General features: G+C 33.6%; 1 protein-coding gene across 1 annotated transcript; it reads right to left on the bottom strand.

Moving 5' to 3' along the window:
- Window positions 1-2,710: 2,710 nt before the first annotated feature.
- Window positions 2,711-4,001, bottom strand: LOC131073603 (uncharacterized). Its single transcript, XM_058010065.2, has one exon. The coding sequence runs from the start codon at window positions 3,541-3,543 to the stop codon at window positions 2,878-2,880; it is 666 nt and encodes a 221-aa protein (XP_057866048.2). The 5' UTR covers window positions 3,544-4,001; the 3' UTR covers window positions 2,711-2,877.
- Between the last annotated feature and the right edge of the window lie 14,296 nt (window positions 4,002-18,297).

The following is an 18,297-nucleotide window of genomic DNA, read 5'->3' on the forward strand; positions in this document are numbered from 1 at the left end:
ATTACATAGACACTGAATACAAAAATAGAAACAATTATTAAATCTAGATAATATCTATCACCTAAAATATTCATGTCCAAATTATATGGAAAGATCACAAAATAATAAAACAAAAAGATCAATAGTTCAATAATGTCACTTGTATGCTAGTGACATACCCTCTAATACAAAATGCGACTTGACATTGTTTTATCACCATGAGTTGTTGTTCCTTCTACAATTAAGAAACTAAATATAAACAGAAATAATATATAAAACAAAAAATGAACATTTTATTACATAATCAATTATATAATACATATAAACATAGAAATAATTATTAAATCTATATAATATTCATCACTTAAATTCTTCATGTCCAAATTTTATTAGAGAATGACAAAATATATTAAAAATAAATCAATGATTCAATATATCAATTATACAAAAACTTTAGAGTAACTCTCATGATCATTATTCTGAGAGTAACTATCATGATCATTCTTTTTATTTTTTTCTCACCAAGAATCTCATCATCAAATTTCTTATGGAGGTTCAGGCATAAAGCTCAACAGCCCAGCAATAAAGCTCAACAGTCCAGCAAGGCCACGAAGGCCACGAACACATCAACCACAAATTTGCCACATCAACCACAAATTTGCCTAGAGCACAATCTCAGTCTTATCTCTTATGATGTTGAAGCCTTGCACTCAACAAAACTTGATCCCTAGTGACTTCATTGGAGCTCATTGGAGCCATTCAACTTCACCAGCAAAACCAAAAGCCCATTGACCTCGCCATCAAATTTGAACTCTATGTTGAGAGCAATAAAGAAAATAAAAAAGCAAAAAACAAAGATAAATTTGAATCAATATAGAAAATTGTTGAATTATCTCTTTGAAGTCAAAATGTGAGTTTTTGCTAATATCAAAATTTTGAATTAGATTTATGTAAAATTATTTTTTAATTAAGTTTCCTGATCTAACACAAAAAATAATTAACGAGTCTCTAAAGCTAGAAGCTAACAACAATTCCGTGACATGCACGACAAGAACGACATTAAATAAAATAATAATAATAATTTAAGCTCTTTGACGTTAGTACCAATTGTTGGGAAACGCTTGACCGAGAACATATTTGAATCCTAATAACAGTCAATTCTAGACGCAACTCTCTTCATTTCGATTTTCCAACTTGTCGGCCAAAACTTCTGAAATATGCCATAGTTTTTGTAACATATTATCCCCCAGATAATGAAACTTGTGATTTCAATTTTGTACGAGCATGATAGTCGTTTTATGTTTGAAGACAGACAGAGACAACTCAATGATATCCTTGCTTTTACAATGCTGCTTCCTTAGAGCTTTAGACTGGACTCTGTTCTTCTGATGTTTCCAATCCTCTAAAATTGGTTTATACTGTTCTCTGCTCTTCTGATGCTTTCATTTCTCTTCAATTGGTTCTGAAACTTTTATCCAATAATAAAATATTCCACATCCTCAACTAAAACGATGCATTATAAAATCTTGTGCTTTTCAAAATCTTTGCCACTTGCCCCCATTGTCAAGGGCAACTAATTGCAGATCAGATGTGTGTTTCATACCCATGACCCTTCTCAAATACTTCTGACTCGGTCTTGCCCCATTCTCCAGGTAAACTACCTTTCTGATTGGATGTCCCATTGTCAAGGGGAACTACCTCTGCTGATAAGATGTATTACCTATATATAAGACCTTTCAACGGAATTGGGTAGGTACTGCTCTTCTTCAATGAACTAAACTCCTACAACTGATATATCAACTTTGTTTGTTGCAACTCTTGATGAGCCCATGGGAATTTTACTGATTTTCAACCATAATGTGTGGAATGCAGGTGAACATATCTCTATTTTACTAAGTTGAAATCAATCTGCCCGGGACCTATTTATACAATAACAATAATAACGGTACTAGTCTAGAACAAAGTAGCGTCGAGACTTCAAAAACGTGGGCAGAAACATCTAACTCCTGTAGCGCACCTATACTGTAACAGAAAATAGGAGCCCCTGAACATAGTTCTCCATCGGGATTTACCAGAAAAGAAAAAAAAATCTTAAAGTGAAATAATTGCATACTGTTTTCAAAACTCTCAAAACCCATTAACACCCACCTTTCTTTGGCTATTGTATCATTCGAAGGAGCTTTTACAACTTTTGTAAGGAAAAAGCTTTTACCCGGAATAAAATTCAACTTACCCATTAATACCCACAAAGATTGAAAAATCAAAACTGAATAAAAAATATGCAAAAACTGATAACATCTGCTTTAAAATTGAAAGGAGGGCATACGAATCTTTAATCATGGTTGTTGAAAGAGGAACAGATTAAAAAAACAGTAGCTTACTTGATCTAAATTCATAAGAACGGATGAACAAATAGCCAAAAAAAAGTGGCAGATTACTTTATCTGAATTCATGACAAAAAATGAACGAATACCAAAAACAGCAAATTACTTAGTCAAAATCCAAAAACAGAAAACTGTGATCAGCGAGAAGATAAATACAGTAATTTGTTGGTTATCTACGTGATTTCCTGAACATCCTTAAAATCTTTCATTTCATTGATAAATGTAATAAATCAACCATGAAAACTGTAAAAAATGCCTTGGAGAAAAAAGGGAAACGTGGGTTCATTCCTCTAATGACCGCAAGAAAATATGCACGCCTGACTTGCAAGAAAACCCATTTGAACAACTGAACAAAAACCACTTTCAGAGTTAATATAATTTAGCCCAATTTATAAGAAACTTCCTCCATGATCTCCAACAAAGCAAAACTTTAAGCCAAAATCTACATAATAAAGATATTCTCCCTAGGAGATTATATGTGCATATATAAATTCTACAAAATACTGCAAACCAGTCAGAGCTTGAAACCATATGAGCATTTCTCGCTATGAATGGTACGATTCACTATAGCAATGGTCATATTGCAGAAAGAGGACGAAATGGCGTGATGTTTAAAGATGTTGAGCAAATTGACTCGCCCAGAAATGCTCGTCGAAGTACTGAGCGGCAAAAATCCAGACAGAATATCATTCACAATATGCGGGCTCGAAATGACACGATCTGCAAGAATAGTAACAGTAGTATTCATTTCCATGGTGCGGTCAGCTCCAACTTTCCCAGCCGGAATCTGCGCCTCTCCACAATTGATGCCGCGGTAGAACAACTGCGCAGTACTGTTCCCATACTTGAAGCTTGCCCTGTTCCGGTTCTTGACGGACAAACTCATGTCCAGCGTCACATTCAGGTCAAATTTCCCGCCCAAAAGGTCCATATTCCACTGAAATTGGTCTAGCGACACAGATTTGACGATAACCTTAGGGTTTCGAACCTTGAACACAGTGACGGCCAGAATGACGCACACCAGAGCTACGACAAGGACAGTCGCTAAGCTCGTTCCGCAGCAGCACACCATCCATCGCCGCCGCCTCGTCCGCCGCCGCAGCTCCTGCTCCTGCTCGATCTTCTCTTCCACACTCATGGCCGCCCCTGAAAACACCTTTTCCCCCTTCTCTTCCGTCATGCTCGAGACGACTGTGCAACAAAAATGAAGGCAAATCAAGGCAAATGGAAGCAAATGAAGGCAAATTGAGGCAAAATGGAGGCCAAAAACCCTGGTTTTAAAGCTGTAAGAGATCAGAACGGTCCCCTGGTGGCCCTAAATAGCAAAAATCGTGTGAGGCCTTAAAGCGTGGAAGTTGGGACTGCATTTACTGTGTGGAGGAACTTGGGGGATTCGAACCCGGGTTAAATGCGGGAAGTTGGAGCATTGATGAGAGACGGTTGCGGATGTTCAAAGGATTGATTAATGGGTATAAAAGTAAGAGGAATTTCATTACAGGTGTGAAAATGGTGCCAGGTGGATCTGAAGATGGGCGATTCTGTTCTGCTGTCTTCTTCGATAAATTTCCCGTCCCGACGGGCTTTTCCACAGTGACGAGGAGAGAGGAAACTGGTGTTTTTTTAAATAATACATTGAGAATTGAGATCTGTCTGGTTGACAAGAAAGGGAATTTTTAAATTGGTCACGGATTTACCACTGTGAAGACCGTGACCACCATTTCTTTTTCTTTTTCTTTGGAATGACGTTGAAATCTGACCATACTCTTTGCCTTTACGTGTCCCACACAACTTTATGAGGAATTTTTTTAAAAAAAATTTAAATATGTGACGCCATTATCAAGGACAAATATTGTTTTATTTTTGAATTAGCAAATGAAATCGCAGGCTAGGATTGTACAGAGATCAGTTTTTACTTAAATTAAGATTGATTAACGTAAGTTGAGAGATTTGGAGGAATGGAGTCGTTTACAAAGATTGTTTGATATTGTCGTTTTTTCTTATGTTCAAAACGTTCAATAGTCGTATTAATGGACTGTTGTGACTGGATATCTGGAAAAAATTTAAAATTTAGGATATTATATTTTGTCAGATCTATCATATTGACAATTTGTTGTTTTTGGATTCAATTGTGTGAGAGTTTTTGAATTGACGTTTTAATCACATTTCATGATTTTCTTATGCATTTTTTCATCCTTGTGACGAATCAAATAATGTGATCTAGAACGTTGATGAAAAACTCTCACACAATTAAAATATATAATTTATATATATTTTTAAAAATTAAAATTATAACATAATTTTTATGTAAATAAAAAACAGATATAGATATTTTAAGATATCAATTGTGAATTATTATTTATATTTCAAAGCTCTTTTGTTGTTTTGAATTATTATTTTTATTTCAAAGTTATTTTGTTATATTTTATATTTATTTAAAAGTTATTTTATTTATTAATTTTTAGTTGAAAAAATAATCTATAATATGAAATTTTTTATTTTGGTTAGAGTCAATGTGAATACATACAAGAACTTCCAACATGTCAATTATGTTTTAGTTTTTGTTAACACAATCATACCATTACACTTAAACTCTTCTTAGTTTATGCCAAGTGAATACTTATCCATCACATGCATTCTATTTATTTTATTAATTTATCCAATGAACATATAGAATTAAAAAATTTGAACAAGAATCTTATAGTTTGTATTTAATTTTATATATTAGATAGTTGTTAAAATGTCATTTATTTGTCTTTCTATTGGTTGATATTAGAAATAGTCAATGCAAAAGTTTTTGTTTTTTTTTAATTACATGTCTTCATACATTTAATTCATTGAATCAAATGTTGACTTTATTAATTGCTTGAATAGCATGAAACTATTGCATATGTCATATATTTTGGCCTTATTATGTATTATTTGATTGGATGATTTTAAAAGTAGTCATTGCACAAAAAAATTGTCGTTCAATTTAAAATAAAATAAAAATTGTAGTTCAATTTTATTTTTTAAATTGTCATTCATTAATTTTTTTTGGTTAAGTTGTCAACCCTATTAATGTTTTGAATGACAATGGATACAATTAGAGTTATGATGATATTTTGAGGTGGTAAGATTAATCAATCTAAAATGTATTTCCACCTACAATGAAATATTTGCAGTTATTTTGTCAATTTTATTTCATCAAACTTTCTAAAATCTATGTATAAATATTTTGATTGGATTTATAATACATCAATTTTTTTGGTTGAATTTTAATCTCATTAATGTCTTAAATAACATTGAATACTATTGAATACTATTGTTTTGTTGCTTTTTAATATCAAAAACATTGAATACTATTGTATGTATCATCATATTGAAAACATGTGGAACTAAAAAATTGTGCAAATATATGTGCTGAGATATGTCACCTAACAAATTCAATCAATATTCATTTCATTGAGAAGATATATACAATATATATTAAACAAAATCTAGAAAAATCATGTTATGTAGCTTGTCGAACATCCAATTCTGTTTTAAATAATATGAATCAATTATTTGTTTGTAGTGTTTGTTGTAAGCCATTTTTTTGAGAAACGGATTTGATTTAGCTATTAACTACTCTATATAACAATTATTATTGGTAGGAACTTGATGCAACGCTTCTCTTGTTGTCATTGTAGTTACACCTTTTGACATAATAAAATTAGCATACCTATATTTAGAAATATCTATGTTTAAAAAGATGCCAAGAAATATCATTTTTGAGGTGCCTTATAAAATTAGCATACCTATCTTTACAAATATCCGTGTTAAAAAGATGTCAAGAAATATCTTTTTTGAACTCCCTAATTTAACTAAAACTGTAATTTGAATGAAATGGATAACTAAGATTATATCCCAACATCGTTTAAATAAAAGAAGTGTTGTAATTAAGATACAAAAAGATTGTCACAAATAACATTGTAAAATAAAATTTTATTTAACTTTGTGTTACATTTAAGTTAATCCAAAGATAAGAGTTGGTGACATAGTAGTCTAAAAGACATATTCGTGATCAATAGAATGTTATTGAAATATTGTTAAAATCTATTTTTAAAAATAAAAATTATAAAATTATTTAAAATTAATGTAGGTAGTTTAAGATATCAGTCTTGAATTATTATTTGTCTTCGGACATGTAGTGTTGCGGTTAAAACACTTTGTTGGTGAAGTGGCCACCAAGGTTCAAATCTTTGTTGGGCCTTTGTGCTCGCAAGGCCTTGTGCCTTCGCTGGGTCGGTGTGCTCGCGGATTTGAACAAGTGAAGTGTGGGGATGAGGTCCCCCATTTGTGGCTTCACTGGTTCATAGCTCTCGGTCAAAAGCGTTTACCCCTTAAATAAATAAAAAATCTTTAGTTATTATTTCTATTTCAAAGTTATGTTAAATTTATTTAAGATTTATTTTATTTATATTATTTATTGATTTCTAATTAAAGAATTTTTTTCTTTTTAATTAATAGTGAGCCTTCTAATTTGTTTAATGCCTTGAAAGGCCTACGGTGTCGAGAACCATTGTCCCCCCAACTATTTATTAGAGTGTTTGGGAAGATTCTTAAAGCCCCATGTGAGACAAGGGCTTATTCATGGGTGGAATTGGACCAACAATTTATCCCCACACTTTCACCTAAAAGTTGTGGATGATATTTCCTTGATGGAAATTTTTATAATTATGGAAGCAATTAATTTAAGATAGGCTTTGGATATCTATCTTATAGCCTCAAGTCAAAAAATCGATGAGGGAAATTCTTCCATTTTTTCTCCAACACTCCTCTTATTTAGGTTAGGATTGCATAGATCCTTTGTTTCTAGATTGTCTCCCTTCCTTTTGTGTATTTAGGCATTCCTTTCTCTATTGGAGTCTTGCCTAGGGGGACTTGGTAGAATTTTGTAGATAAGTTCCAAGGGAAAGTTGGTCACTGGACACTCAAGTGGCTATCTTTTGTAGGTAGGTTGTTTCTTTTGAAAGCTATGGTTTGAGATCTTCCCATTTACAATGTATGGTACAAATTGCTTCCATAAGCTTCATTACGGATCTGTATGCTTTGTCCAAAAAAATCTTATGGACTGGTTCTCTAGAGTTGACTAAGTGGAGTTTGGTTAAGTGGGAGTCTATTTGTAGACCAAAGCAGATGGGAGGTCTAGGTCTACATTAGGATTCCCTCATGGGTCAGACCCTGGTTGCTAAGCTATATTGGTAATGGTGTTCTAATCAGGATCAAGCTTGGTCCAAAATCCTCTCTTATAAATATCCACAAGGTGTGGAGAGTGATAATGTTCCTAGGGTAAGGTTGGTGGGAAAAGGCTCTATGATTCGATACACTTAAAAAGGTTCCAACTTGATTAAGTAAGGCTTATTTTGGTTTTGCAATAGGGGTTTCGAGGATCTTTTCTAGTATGATTATTGGGATGGTTTCCCCCTATCTTATCCATGTATCCACACTTGCAGGACCTTTTTCATATATTCCTGGAGGTTGGCTAGTCTAGAGTAGATAATTTAAAAGTTTCTCAAAGCATAGGGTAATTGGAGGTGTTTAGATGGAACGTGTACTTTGAATAGTCCCATGGAGGCTCAAATTAATAATGTGAAAAGTTGTCAAAGATCTTAGCTAGGAGATGTGCAACTCTTTAAGAGGTAGGGATACCTTGGCTTGGAGGCCTAATACTAAGGGGGAGTATTCAGTGGCCTCTAGGTATTAAGAATTGGATTGGAAAAAGTATGAGGGGATGAGGTCTCATGGCAGAAAACATGTGAAACAAGTTTTCTTGGCCTAAGTTTAATTTATTCCTTTGGTTAGCTACATGCAATAGATGTCTCACTTAGGACAATTTGCGAAAGGGTTGTTTTCAAGGGTCAACAAGATGTTTCCTTTGTGACAACAGTGAGGAATGATCTTCCCATTTATTTTTTTAGTGTTCTTATTCTAGATGTAAGGACCCGCTTGTCCTAACTCTAGTTAAACCACCATAGTAACTCACATTTACAATTAATCAAATAACCATTAATGCACATGCAATGTTACGATAACTGGCATGCCAGTAATAAATAAGTGAACTGAACATCCATGCAATTCATGTCTAGCATGTGAAACTAAATATGCATGCAGTAAAGTAACAAAAGTAAAGTGTGCATGAAGATTTAATAACATCCATAAATCATAATTATTAACGATATCGAATTAAATGTGCGCATGCGTAGAAGTAATTTGTTTGCATGAGTTATTACGTATTAAATTAACATGCAAATGCATAATTAAATCAACTAACTAAAAATTAAATATGGACATGCATGCATGCGGAAAAGAAAAGTAATCTATGGAAAGTAAATCATGCATGTTAGTGGGTTAGTAGGTTAGTAGCTTTTTATTTCTTTTCTTTATGTTAGTTACATTGCATGGCGACTTTCTATCACTTTTACATCATATCACCTTATAGATCTTTTACATAACTTTTACATGCACCCATTCTAGTCAATTGACAAATAAGATACAAATTACATCATATAATTATTACAAAGGTTTATCTGAAATCTCTAATTTACTGATTCTATGTCTCTGGATGTGTCACCTTCATTGCCTTGGACAAACTTCCACCTACAAACCGGAAAATGGGCATATGACCCAGGTGTTTTATCCGGCCAACCAAACAAAGCATAAGCTTCCCGGTGCTCATGATAATCTCCCATCCCTCACGACGGAGTATCCTAGCAAGTCGGTACCAACTGGAGGGAATGGAACATGTGCATTCAAGTAGAACTAACAATCCATCCTATTGAACTAACTACATGCATTATGGCAGGGAGAAAAATAAATAATTTTGATGGCCATCATTACCCTATTGGGGAGGTGAAGAAAAATCACCCTTCCATAGTTAGCCCATAAACAAGCACCATATTCCATAAACATCCCTCATAGACAAAATCTAAATTAACCCCTCCTGAATTAATACTATTAATAATATTCGTATAATCTTTCCAAAATTTTAAATAAATAATTTTATTTAATTAATCTTATATATATGTTCGCCTTCGACGGTCAACCTACAACCAGCTCATACTCGACAACAAGTCATCAGATCACGATAAAAATGCATTATACATCATCACATACAATATTAAGCATCATCATTAAAATGACATTTAACATCATAAATAGTATCAAACATAAAAACAACTAATCGGCATTAATATCATTAAACATCATTATTAAATAGCTAAAATGATATTAAACATCATTAATTAATCTAATCAAGGTCATCACATGCAAAAATGTCAATTGTATAAGTATCTAACATATAAAAGCAATCTCTAACTAGATGGTATAAATCAGGTCATGACACTAGAGATATTTAGAACCTTTGGTGTAGTGTCTGGAAGCAATCTTGTATCCATGCTTTTTCTCTTGTTGATTTCTAGAGAAGTTTGGGGAGGCCTCCACCTAAGGTTTTCTTTCTTCAAGTGGCTTGGTCTATTTGACCCTCTTGTACCATTTGTCAAATTTGGCTTGAAAGAAACTATAAAATCTTTCAGGGATGGACTTTTGGGGTTCAAGAGATATAGTGAAGAATTTCTAGTATGATTCAAGAAACTGATCTTGTTAGGTGTGATGTGCTTATCTCCTTACAACCTAGAGAAATTGAGATGATGCAAGGCTTAGACTTATGTGGGAATTGTTTTGGGCCTTCTTCATTTCGGTGGGGTGGTGATTCCATAAAGAAAACCCAAAGAGAAGGAAGATGGTCTCTACCTCTTAAAGTTGTGTTCAATATTTATGCATATGGGTCTTATGGAGGAAATCCTAGCCATGCAAGGATCGGAGGAATTGGAAGAGACAATTTTGGCATTGTGATTTTCTTCTTTTCTATCTATAAGGGTAAGAAAACCAATAATCTTATGGAAGCCCTTTCTCTCCTTTTTTCTTTGGAAAGAGATGTTCTCTTGGCTGGTGTAAAGTTATTTGTGAGTCAAACTCAAAGATTTTGGTTAATTTGTTGATCAAGTAGAATTTTTTTGGTGTTAATTAATAGTTGGATTCAGTGGCCCGACAAATTCTTAGGATGGCTAGCTCTTTAGACTCTATCTCTTTCATCCACATCTAGTGGGACTAGAACGGTTGGGTTATAGTCTATTTGGCTAAATGGTATTCTAAAAATTTAGTTGATTAGTGTAGTGTCATAAATTGTATCTAGGTACAAATTCATACTACTTGGGCCTCACTTTAGTGTTTTTTCTTTCCATGTCCTAATTATGCTTGATTTTTCTCACACCGGTGCCAAATTTGTGATCTTCATTCTCTGCTCTACTTTCTAGACCTTGATTCAACCCAAATGGACTAGACCATGGCACTAGGAGCCATAATCTAAACCAAAAGGGCTCTTTTTTAACCCTCTAATGATCGATAAATATTGTGTGGTAATTGATTTTTGATGTTGGCCTTCTTTGTAATTTTCAACACATTTCATGAGGATAGGTCTAAAATAAAGCATTGTCCCCTCATTTGGAACATCTCTCAATCATCTCTCCACAAGTTTCCAATTACAATTTCTCAAGAACAATTCAAGTTCAAGTGAGAAAGAAATCAAACATCATTAGATCATTCAAGGAGAGGTCAAGTATCCAAACTTCAAGCATTAAAGATGGCATATATGATCAAGTAAATATGAAGACATACTTGAATTCCTATATGAAAACATCAACCTTTTTAAGGCAAAGGGGATTCATAAAGAAGGTATAACATTTTAATTCAAAATTATATTTCCAGATCTAGCATCTTTCTATTTCATTCATCATAAGGGCTAATTCTAAACCCAAAGTTTGACCTATGCAAACCCTCATCAACCCAATAACATTTATCCTCTCTTGTGTGTTTAGGTGACAGGTTATGAAGAGAATAAAGATAGACCCAAAAAGTAAAGATTGAGATGAATTTAACTAGATTTTGAAGAACCAGAAAACCCTCGATAGTGGCAATCAACAAACAACGTCTAACGCTTTTTGATAAAATTTCATGAGGATATTTTGAGTGACATTTGGATCCCAAAACTATTTCTGATAGCTACATTTGACAACTTTAGGACCAGGTCACCTAGCCCCATAGTTTGACAGTTTTGACCTCAAATTTTAGATACATGTTCCTCTTTGCTTTCCATTTCTAGATTTGTACTCAATGGACCTGCCTATATATTCTAAAACTGTTTGTTCATGATGTTTTCTCTCAATTTTGCATTATTAACTGTAGTTCTTGCATTTATTCATTTCAAATCCAATTATAGCATTTCAAATAAACAGAAAATTGAATTCAATTTGTCCTCTGCCCTTTCCCATAGGTTTGAGATTGAGCCTATTGGATTCATTATCCTTAATGTGATGTGTGGTGAATGAGTGTGATGCATAGTTTGCATGCATATACTGGTGAATCCCATTTTCACCAATTAAACAATTGGCATATTAGTGATTGAGAGCATCTATCTCTAGAGTTCTCCCATAGGCTAGAGAATTTTATTGACGAGGATATGGATAGCTAATGGTTTTTTTTGTCAGGGTTTCTTGCGGGGTCCTTCTTCCTTTGTCTTTTTGAAAGTTGTTGGCTGGTCTTTTGGGGCCCCTTGTGAGACTGGGCCCCAACCTTTTGGATGTAATGTTGATTTCTTTGGATTGAATAAATTTTTACTCGTTTGATTAAAGAATAATAGAAAAAATAATTTATTCATAAAAAATATACTTAACTAAGAGCAAAGTATACACTAGTCATAAAAAATAAATAAAAGAACTTTCTATTATTATTATTTATGTGACTTTAGACATTATGTCTAATTAATTAACATGTAAAATGATTTTCATGTATCCCTTTCTAAAAGACTAGGATTTCTCATAGGGGGCAACCAAGGGAGATGGTCACAATATGGCAATAACGAAGATGTGCATGTCATGATAACCTAAAGGAATCTAAGGGCATCACTTCATGTGGGGATTGTGGCAAGACAACGGGAGCCTACAAGGCCATCTATATATTATTTTCTTTTCCTGCAAGGTATGGTCGATCCTTATAGGGGATGATGCCTCTATGTATTTTCAAGAATGTCATTTGGGTATTTCAACTTGGTTTCAATATTTTGTTCTGGAGGCCTCTATGTATTTTCAAGAATGTGAAACTTTGTGCAAGGCAACTCAAATTCAAGTATAAATATATAATCATCTTTTTAATGATTAAAAAAATTGTTTCTTCATTTTTTGCTATCACCTCTTTTATTTATTTATTATTTTTTTATGTATTTAAATCTATAAATAATAAGTAATGTTAGTATTTTTAATATTATTGTAAAGTTTTTTGCAATTCAAGAATTTGGGTTTTCTCTTTATTATTAATGTACATAGTAGATTGAATGGTAATGTTATTGACATATAGATCTATATATCTCTTTTTTATAGTTTTCTATTAATATTCAATAATTATTTCTGGATTCGATTGTGTATGCCATTTTTTATCATCAACGTTTCGAATCACACTCTGTGATTCGTCATCAGAATGAAACAAGAAAGTCCTATTTGGTTATAGAGATTTTGATAAAAATAAACATTGCACAACATCCTTATTTAGAGGTACTTCCCTTTTCATGTGAGATTCTACAACACTATAATAAATTTGACATTATCGTTTGGGATTGTTGTTGTCTAGATTACACCAACGATTGCTATTGTTATTTTTAAAAAACCTTAGATGATTTATATTAGCTAATGACTTTTACATTTATTTATTAAATGTATGATTTAACTATAAGTCAAATGCATCACATAGAACTAGTCCTTCCATATTGTAAATATTGCATTTAGTAGCAAGGTGTAAAGTGATTTATGTACTTATGTAATATGTATATGAATGCAACTATATGTTAAAAAGGAATTGAATTAATACATCAATCTTCTTTTTTTAAATATAACAATTGTAAACACATTTATAGGCATAATCTTACTTATATATGTATATTTTGATACAAATAAACCAAATTTCTACTTGTAATTTTTCTCTTCACAATATTCCTATGTGCACCATTATCAAGGAGAGATTCTTATTTTATTTGCAAGATTTTAATAGCCAATTCATATGTGTTCCTCTTCTAATAAATAATTAAATATAACATCATATTTGGAATATGTATTATATGGTAAATAACTACTGCTTTTATCATTTTTAGAAAATAACATAATAATATTTAGATGTAGCATTTACATATATATGAATAAATAACCATGTTAATCATTGTTTCATTGAGGACAATAAAGCAAAAACTTGCATTTAACATTTAACAAATTCAGTTGTCTAATCTGCTAACCATGCAACAAAATATTTCAATTTACTAAATAATATATTTTTTAATCATTTTATTTTGTTTTATCTTTTTCAACTACATTACATAACTAATTTAAGGAAAAATTAAAAACCCTCAAGGAACATTATAAGCAATACATTGAAATTACAACATTAGTTAAGTCACTTTTACATATTCCCAAGGTGACATATTTAATAATTAGTCAACCATCCCCACATCTAGAGAGAGAGAGAGAGAGAGAGAGAGAGAGAGAGAGAGAGAGAGAGATCTTCATGGCTTGAAAACTCTAGTAACTTCTTCAACGCCTATACAAGATACAAACTCTTCCGAATGACCAATGGGAGATTATCTCCCAACCATAGGCCTACTCATAGGCCACCCTGAGCTAGAAGGTCCATGGAAAAGCTAGGCTTACAATTCACACCATAAAAAGCTCATAGATCATTGATCTATTCCACATTCTCATCTCATTACAGTACCCATAAACTAAGGGAGTTATTCCAAGTTGGAATGAGTTGTCGCTATCACACACTTTTGTTGCTAGGGTTTCCTGTGGTATTCCTACTTGACGTGGCAACTCATGGTGGCAACACACTGGCACTTTTTCCATTAGCTTTCTACCTATTCCCACATCTGACGTTAGGAACCCTACGACATCCTCATGTGATGCTTTTGCAACAAATATTGGTGCCTATTTTGAGTGAGATGAGATCTTTTGCGACTCTTGTAGCTTTTAGAAGCCACCTTATTTCCATGTGGATGATAAAAGGTGTGTAAATCTCAATCTTGGGTTGTATATGAAGACTTCTGAGGTGTATACAGCTAAAACAAGATGCGGGAAGAATTCAAAGGTAGAGAGGAAACCCCTTGTGTAGGTGTATCCAATGCCTTTGAATCATTAGCCTTCCAAATCCCCTCTTAAAGTTGAACTTGGGGTACATATTTTGTAAGAGGTGGAGGAGAATGCTAATTTTTTTTTGTTGAGCATGGTTTTAATGGGATATTTCAAGGTTTATGATTGAGTCCGGCCAAGCTTCACTAATGGATTTTTGTTACTTGGGGTTTCATTTTGGTGGTGACTTGTAGATATACCCCTGTAGACATCTAAAAATGGTCAACGCTTGTGGAGTCATACTTTAACATTTGTGCATTGCCTTATTTTAGGGTTCTTACGTCGCATTAACATTTCTTCTATGTTGCGCACTTGGTCTTTATCATTTGTGAGCATCGAGTCCTTCTTCTGTATTCCTCATTTTTCTTGCTTTCGAATTAGGTCTTGTTGATAGCAATCTTCAGTCATGATTTTGGTTGATCTTTGTCCTTGTCAACCTTGTCATTTTGCGATTGATTCGTCATCGATCCTTGTCCTTGTCAATCTTGTCATTTTGCGATCGATTCATCATTGATCCTTATCAACTTGTCAATCTTGTCATTTTGCGATCAATTCGTCACTGATCTTTGTCCTTGTCAATCTTGTCATTTTTTTATCGATTCGTCATCGATCCTTGTCCTTTTCAATCATGTCAATTTGGATCGATTAGTCATTGTTCCTCGTCAATTGGCGCTTATCAATTTGATCTCCTTGTCAATCTTGGTCAATTTGTCATTGATTTTTGTCAACCAATCTCAATTATTTATCAACATTGGTCCTTTGTCAATCAGAATCATGATCGAACCTACATTAATTTCTTGTTGTCTTGACCTAATTCCTTGTCCTCTTATTTCTAGGGTTTTATGATTTGTTCATTTAATCCTTTTCTTCTTCTTTGTGGGTTAAATAAGTCTATTTATTTAGTCCTAGGTCTCTTTCATGAATTAATTAATGGATGAAAACCTATTAATTAATTCACCTAATTTCTATTTCATCATATCTAATTTTCCTAATTCCTAATTTCCACCTCATTTCTAATTTTCCTAATTCCTAATTACCACCTCATTTTCTAATTTGCTAAATTCAATTTCCACCTAATCAATTCCTCTCTAGTCTCTCCCTATTTTTGTGCTTCGATGGAAGCATGAATTTCTCATGCGTCATACCATTGGCATAGCAAGATGTCATAGGCTTTTAGTCCTCTAACCTTTTCATTGGCAATATGTAATAATTCATGACATAGAAGGTGTCATAACCTTCTTCCTTCAACTCAATTTTGCCATTTTTGATATCAATTGCCTCTAATATCAATTTCATGCTAATCTTGTCCTCTCTCCAATCTATCTATAAATTGGATGAGTTTCTTCAATCAAAAGAGATCAATCAACCATGCTTCTAGTATCCTCGTGCTATCAAAATCAATCTTGCTTCATGCTTTTGCACTTGTAGGAGAGATCCACACAAATCCGCTATTTGGAGGAGAAAGGAGAACAATGGAGGTCAATTGAAAGAGGCATTGGTGATGGATTTTCATTTATTTTAAGTGTCTTGTTTTCAATTCTTCTATTGATTGTAATTAGGATTTATTTCATTGCAATTTGGATATCATCTTTATGCCTTCATTGATTGGATTAGGATTGCTTTCATTGTAGTTTTAGGTTTTGTGATTGTCCTAATTTGTATTGTTTTGATGTTTTCCCAAATTCCTAATCTACATTTTTGGTGAACCCGACGTGAACTAACCCCTTAACCATGTTTTGAGTGCTTTTGAGTTGTTTGCAAGTGAAAAACTCAAGAAACAAGGCGACTCAGAGCTTTCTGGGAACTTTTGCGCCTGTGTAGAAGGGTTATGCGCCTGTGTAGAAGGGTTTTGCACCTATGTAGAAGGGTTTTGCGCCTGTGTAGAAGAGTTATGTGCCTGTGTTGAAGGGTTTTGTGCCTATGTTGAGTCATTCTGCGCCTGTGTAAGGCCAGAAACAGAGGTTAAAAAAAAATTGTTTTTACTTGCCAATTTGTTTGTTTTCATTCTGTTTTCTACATTCTGGTTTTTCTTTGGTGCTAATTCTCTGTGCAGCATCTTGGCGTTATGTGTGATGAAGACTAAAAATACAACTACTAACGAATCTTATGCAGGACGTGGTCAAAGACTTTCACTAAAACATCTTGCTTGTGATTTTTTTTAGGTAGTTGCACATTTCATTTCTTAAAGGTTAATGAACACCATGCATGCTTTGTTTGTTTTTAATTTGATTGCATGTTTTAACCCTTAGAACTGGGCCTACCTCCCGATTTGCCTAGCACTTCGCACAGGCATTGGTGAGAGGGAACGACCCAAAGTGGTGACGGGCTAAAGCCAAGCTCTTCCAAACCACTCTAAATAATTGTGGATGCAACGGAAGTTGTAGACAATGAGTGCTGGAATGGTATTGCAACGATTTATTCATCGGATCAATACCCACCCGAACGGATGCCCTTACTAGAATCTATTATTTTTTAGATGCCAAAATCCTTCTATCTGTTGGCTCAGGCGTTGTGATACGCGCATGCCGAAGACACCTCTCATGTACTCCTTAGTTAGAGATAGCAAGTTCTTGGGAAGTGATGCCCCTTGAACTCGAAGCTTGGTATGCCCGAGAAGTGAGTGCACTGTAAGGGGGAGCCAGTGCTACCAAGCATCTAGCTATCCGGCTGAGTGTTGTATTTTATGGTTAGAGGATTCAACAGATATTGCCCTTGCCAGCCATAGGATTTGTTGTGAATGTGCTTGATTGTCTTGAGTCAAAGTCAAATAAACATTTTGTCTTCCATGATTGTCAAAAGTTAAATCAAAAACAAACTTTCAAAAGTGCTCATAATCAACTTGGGTTTTCAAAATCAACAACCTTCAATTCAAACTAAAATCCAAACAAAAGTCCAAATTTGTCCAAGTATTCATCCAACATTTGAACATGGCTTGTCAAAACATTGAATATCCTTGTTTCAAAATTCATGTCACTTTAGGCTAGGTTTTGCATAGTCCAACTTAGGTCCTAAGGCATATTGTCATCTCCCTTTATTTTAGTCCTTTTCATTGCAAGCATCCTCATTTTGCACTTAGGTTCAAAATCATTTCCCTAGGTTTTGCATTTCATTGTCATATCCAAGATAGATTTCCATTTAAGTGACATTCGTGCATTATCCTTGTCATGCTAAAATTAGGTCTTGCCTAGGTTGCATTTTGCATATTCCAAGTCATTGGTCTTCGCATATCCTTATTATTGTATTGTCATCTTGTCTTGGCTTCATCTTGTCGTATCATATCCTTAGATCATTTTCATGTCATATCCTAAGTCATTGTCATAATCATTACCTTCTTGCATTTAGTCTCAAAAATTTGGTTTGTCAAACTTGAAAAATCAAAACTTTGGATGATACCATAAGTTGTTGTTAGGGAGTCTTGACCTTGTCTAAAATCTATCCTTTCATTAATATCATTTTTGTCAAACCTAGCTTAGTATCCAAGCATATAGGTGAGACATTGTCATTTTGTCCTATTGTCATTTGGTCCTTTGTCCTTTAAGGTCTTGACTTCATTTCAATTTCCCAAGGTTGTGTCTTTAGCTTTGCATTTCAAAAGTTTGTCTCCAAAAATTCAAAAGGTACAAAAACATTAAGTTGCATTGTCATTGTCATCCTTTTAGGTTGCATTTGTCAATCCCATTAGTTGCATTGCA

This window comes from Cryptomeria japonica, chromosome 11, assembly GCF_030272615.1.
Source record: "Cryptomeria japonica chromosome 11, Sugi_1.0, whole genome shotgun sequence".
NCBI classification, from domain to species: Eukaryota; Viridiplantae; Streptophyta; class Pinopsida; order Cupressales; family Cupressaceae; genus Cryptomeria; species Cryptomeria japonica.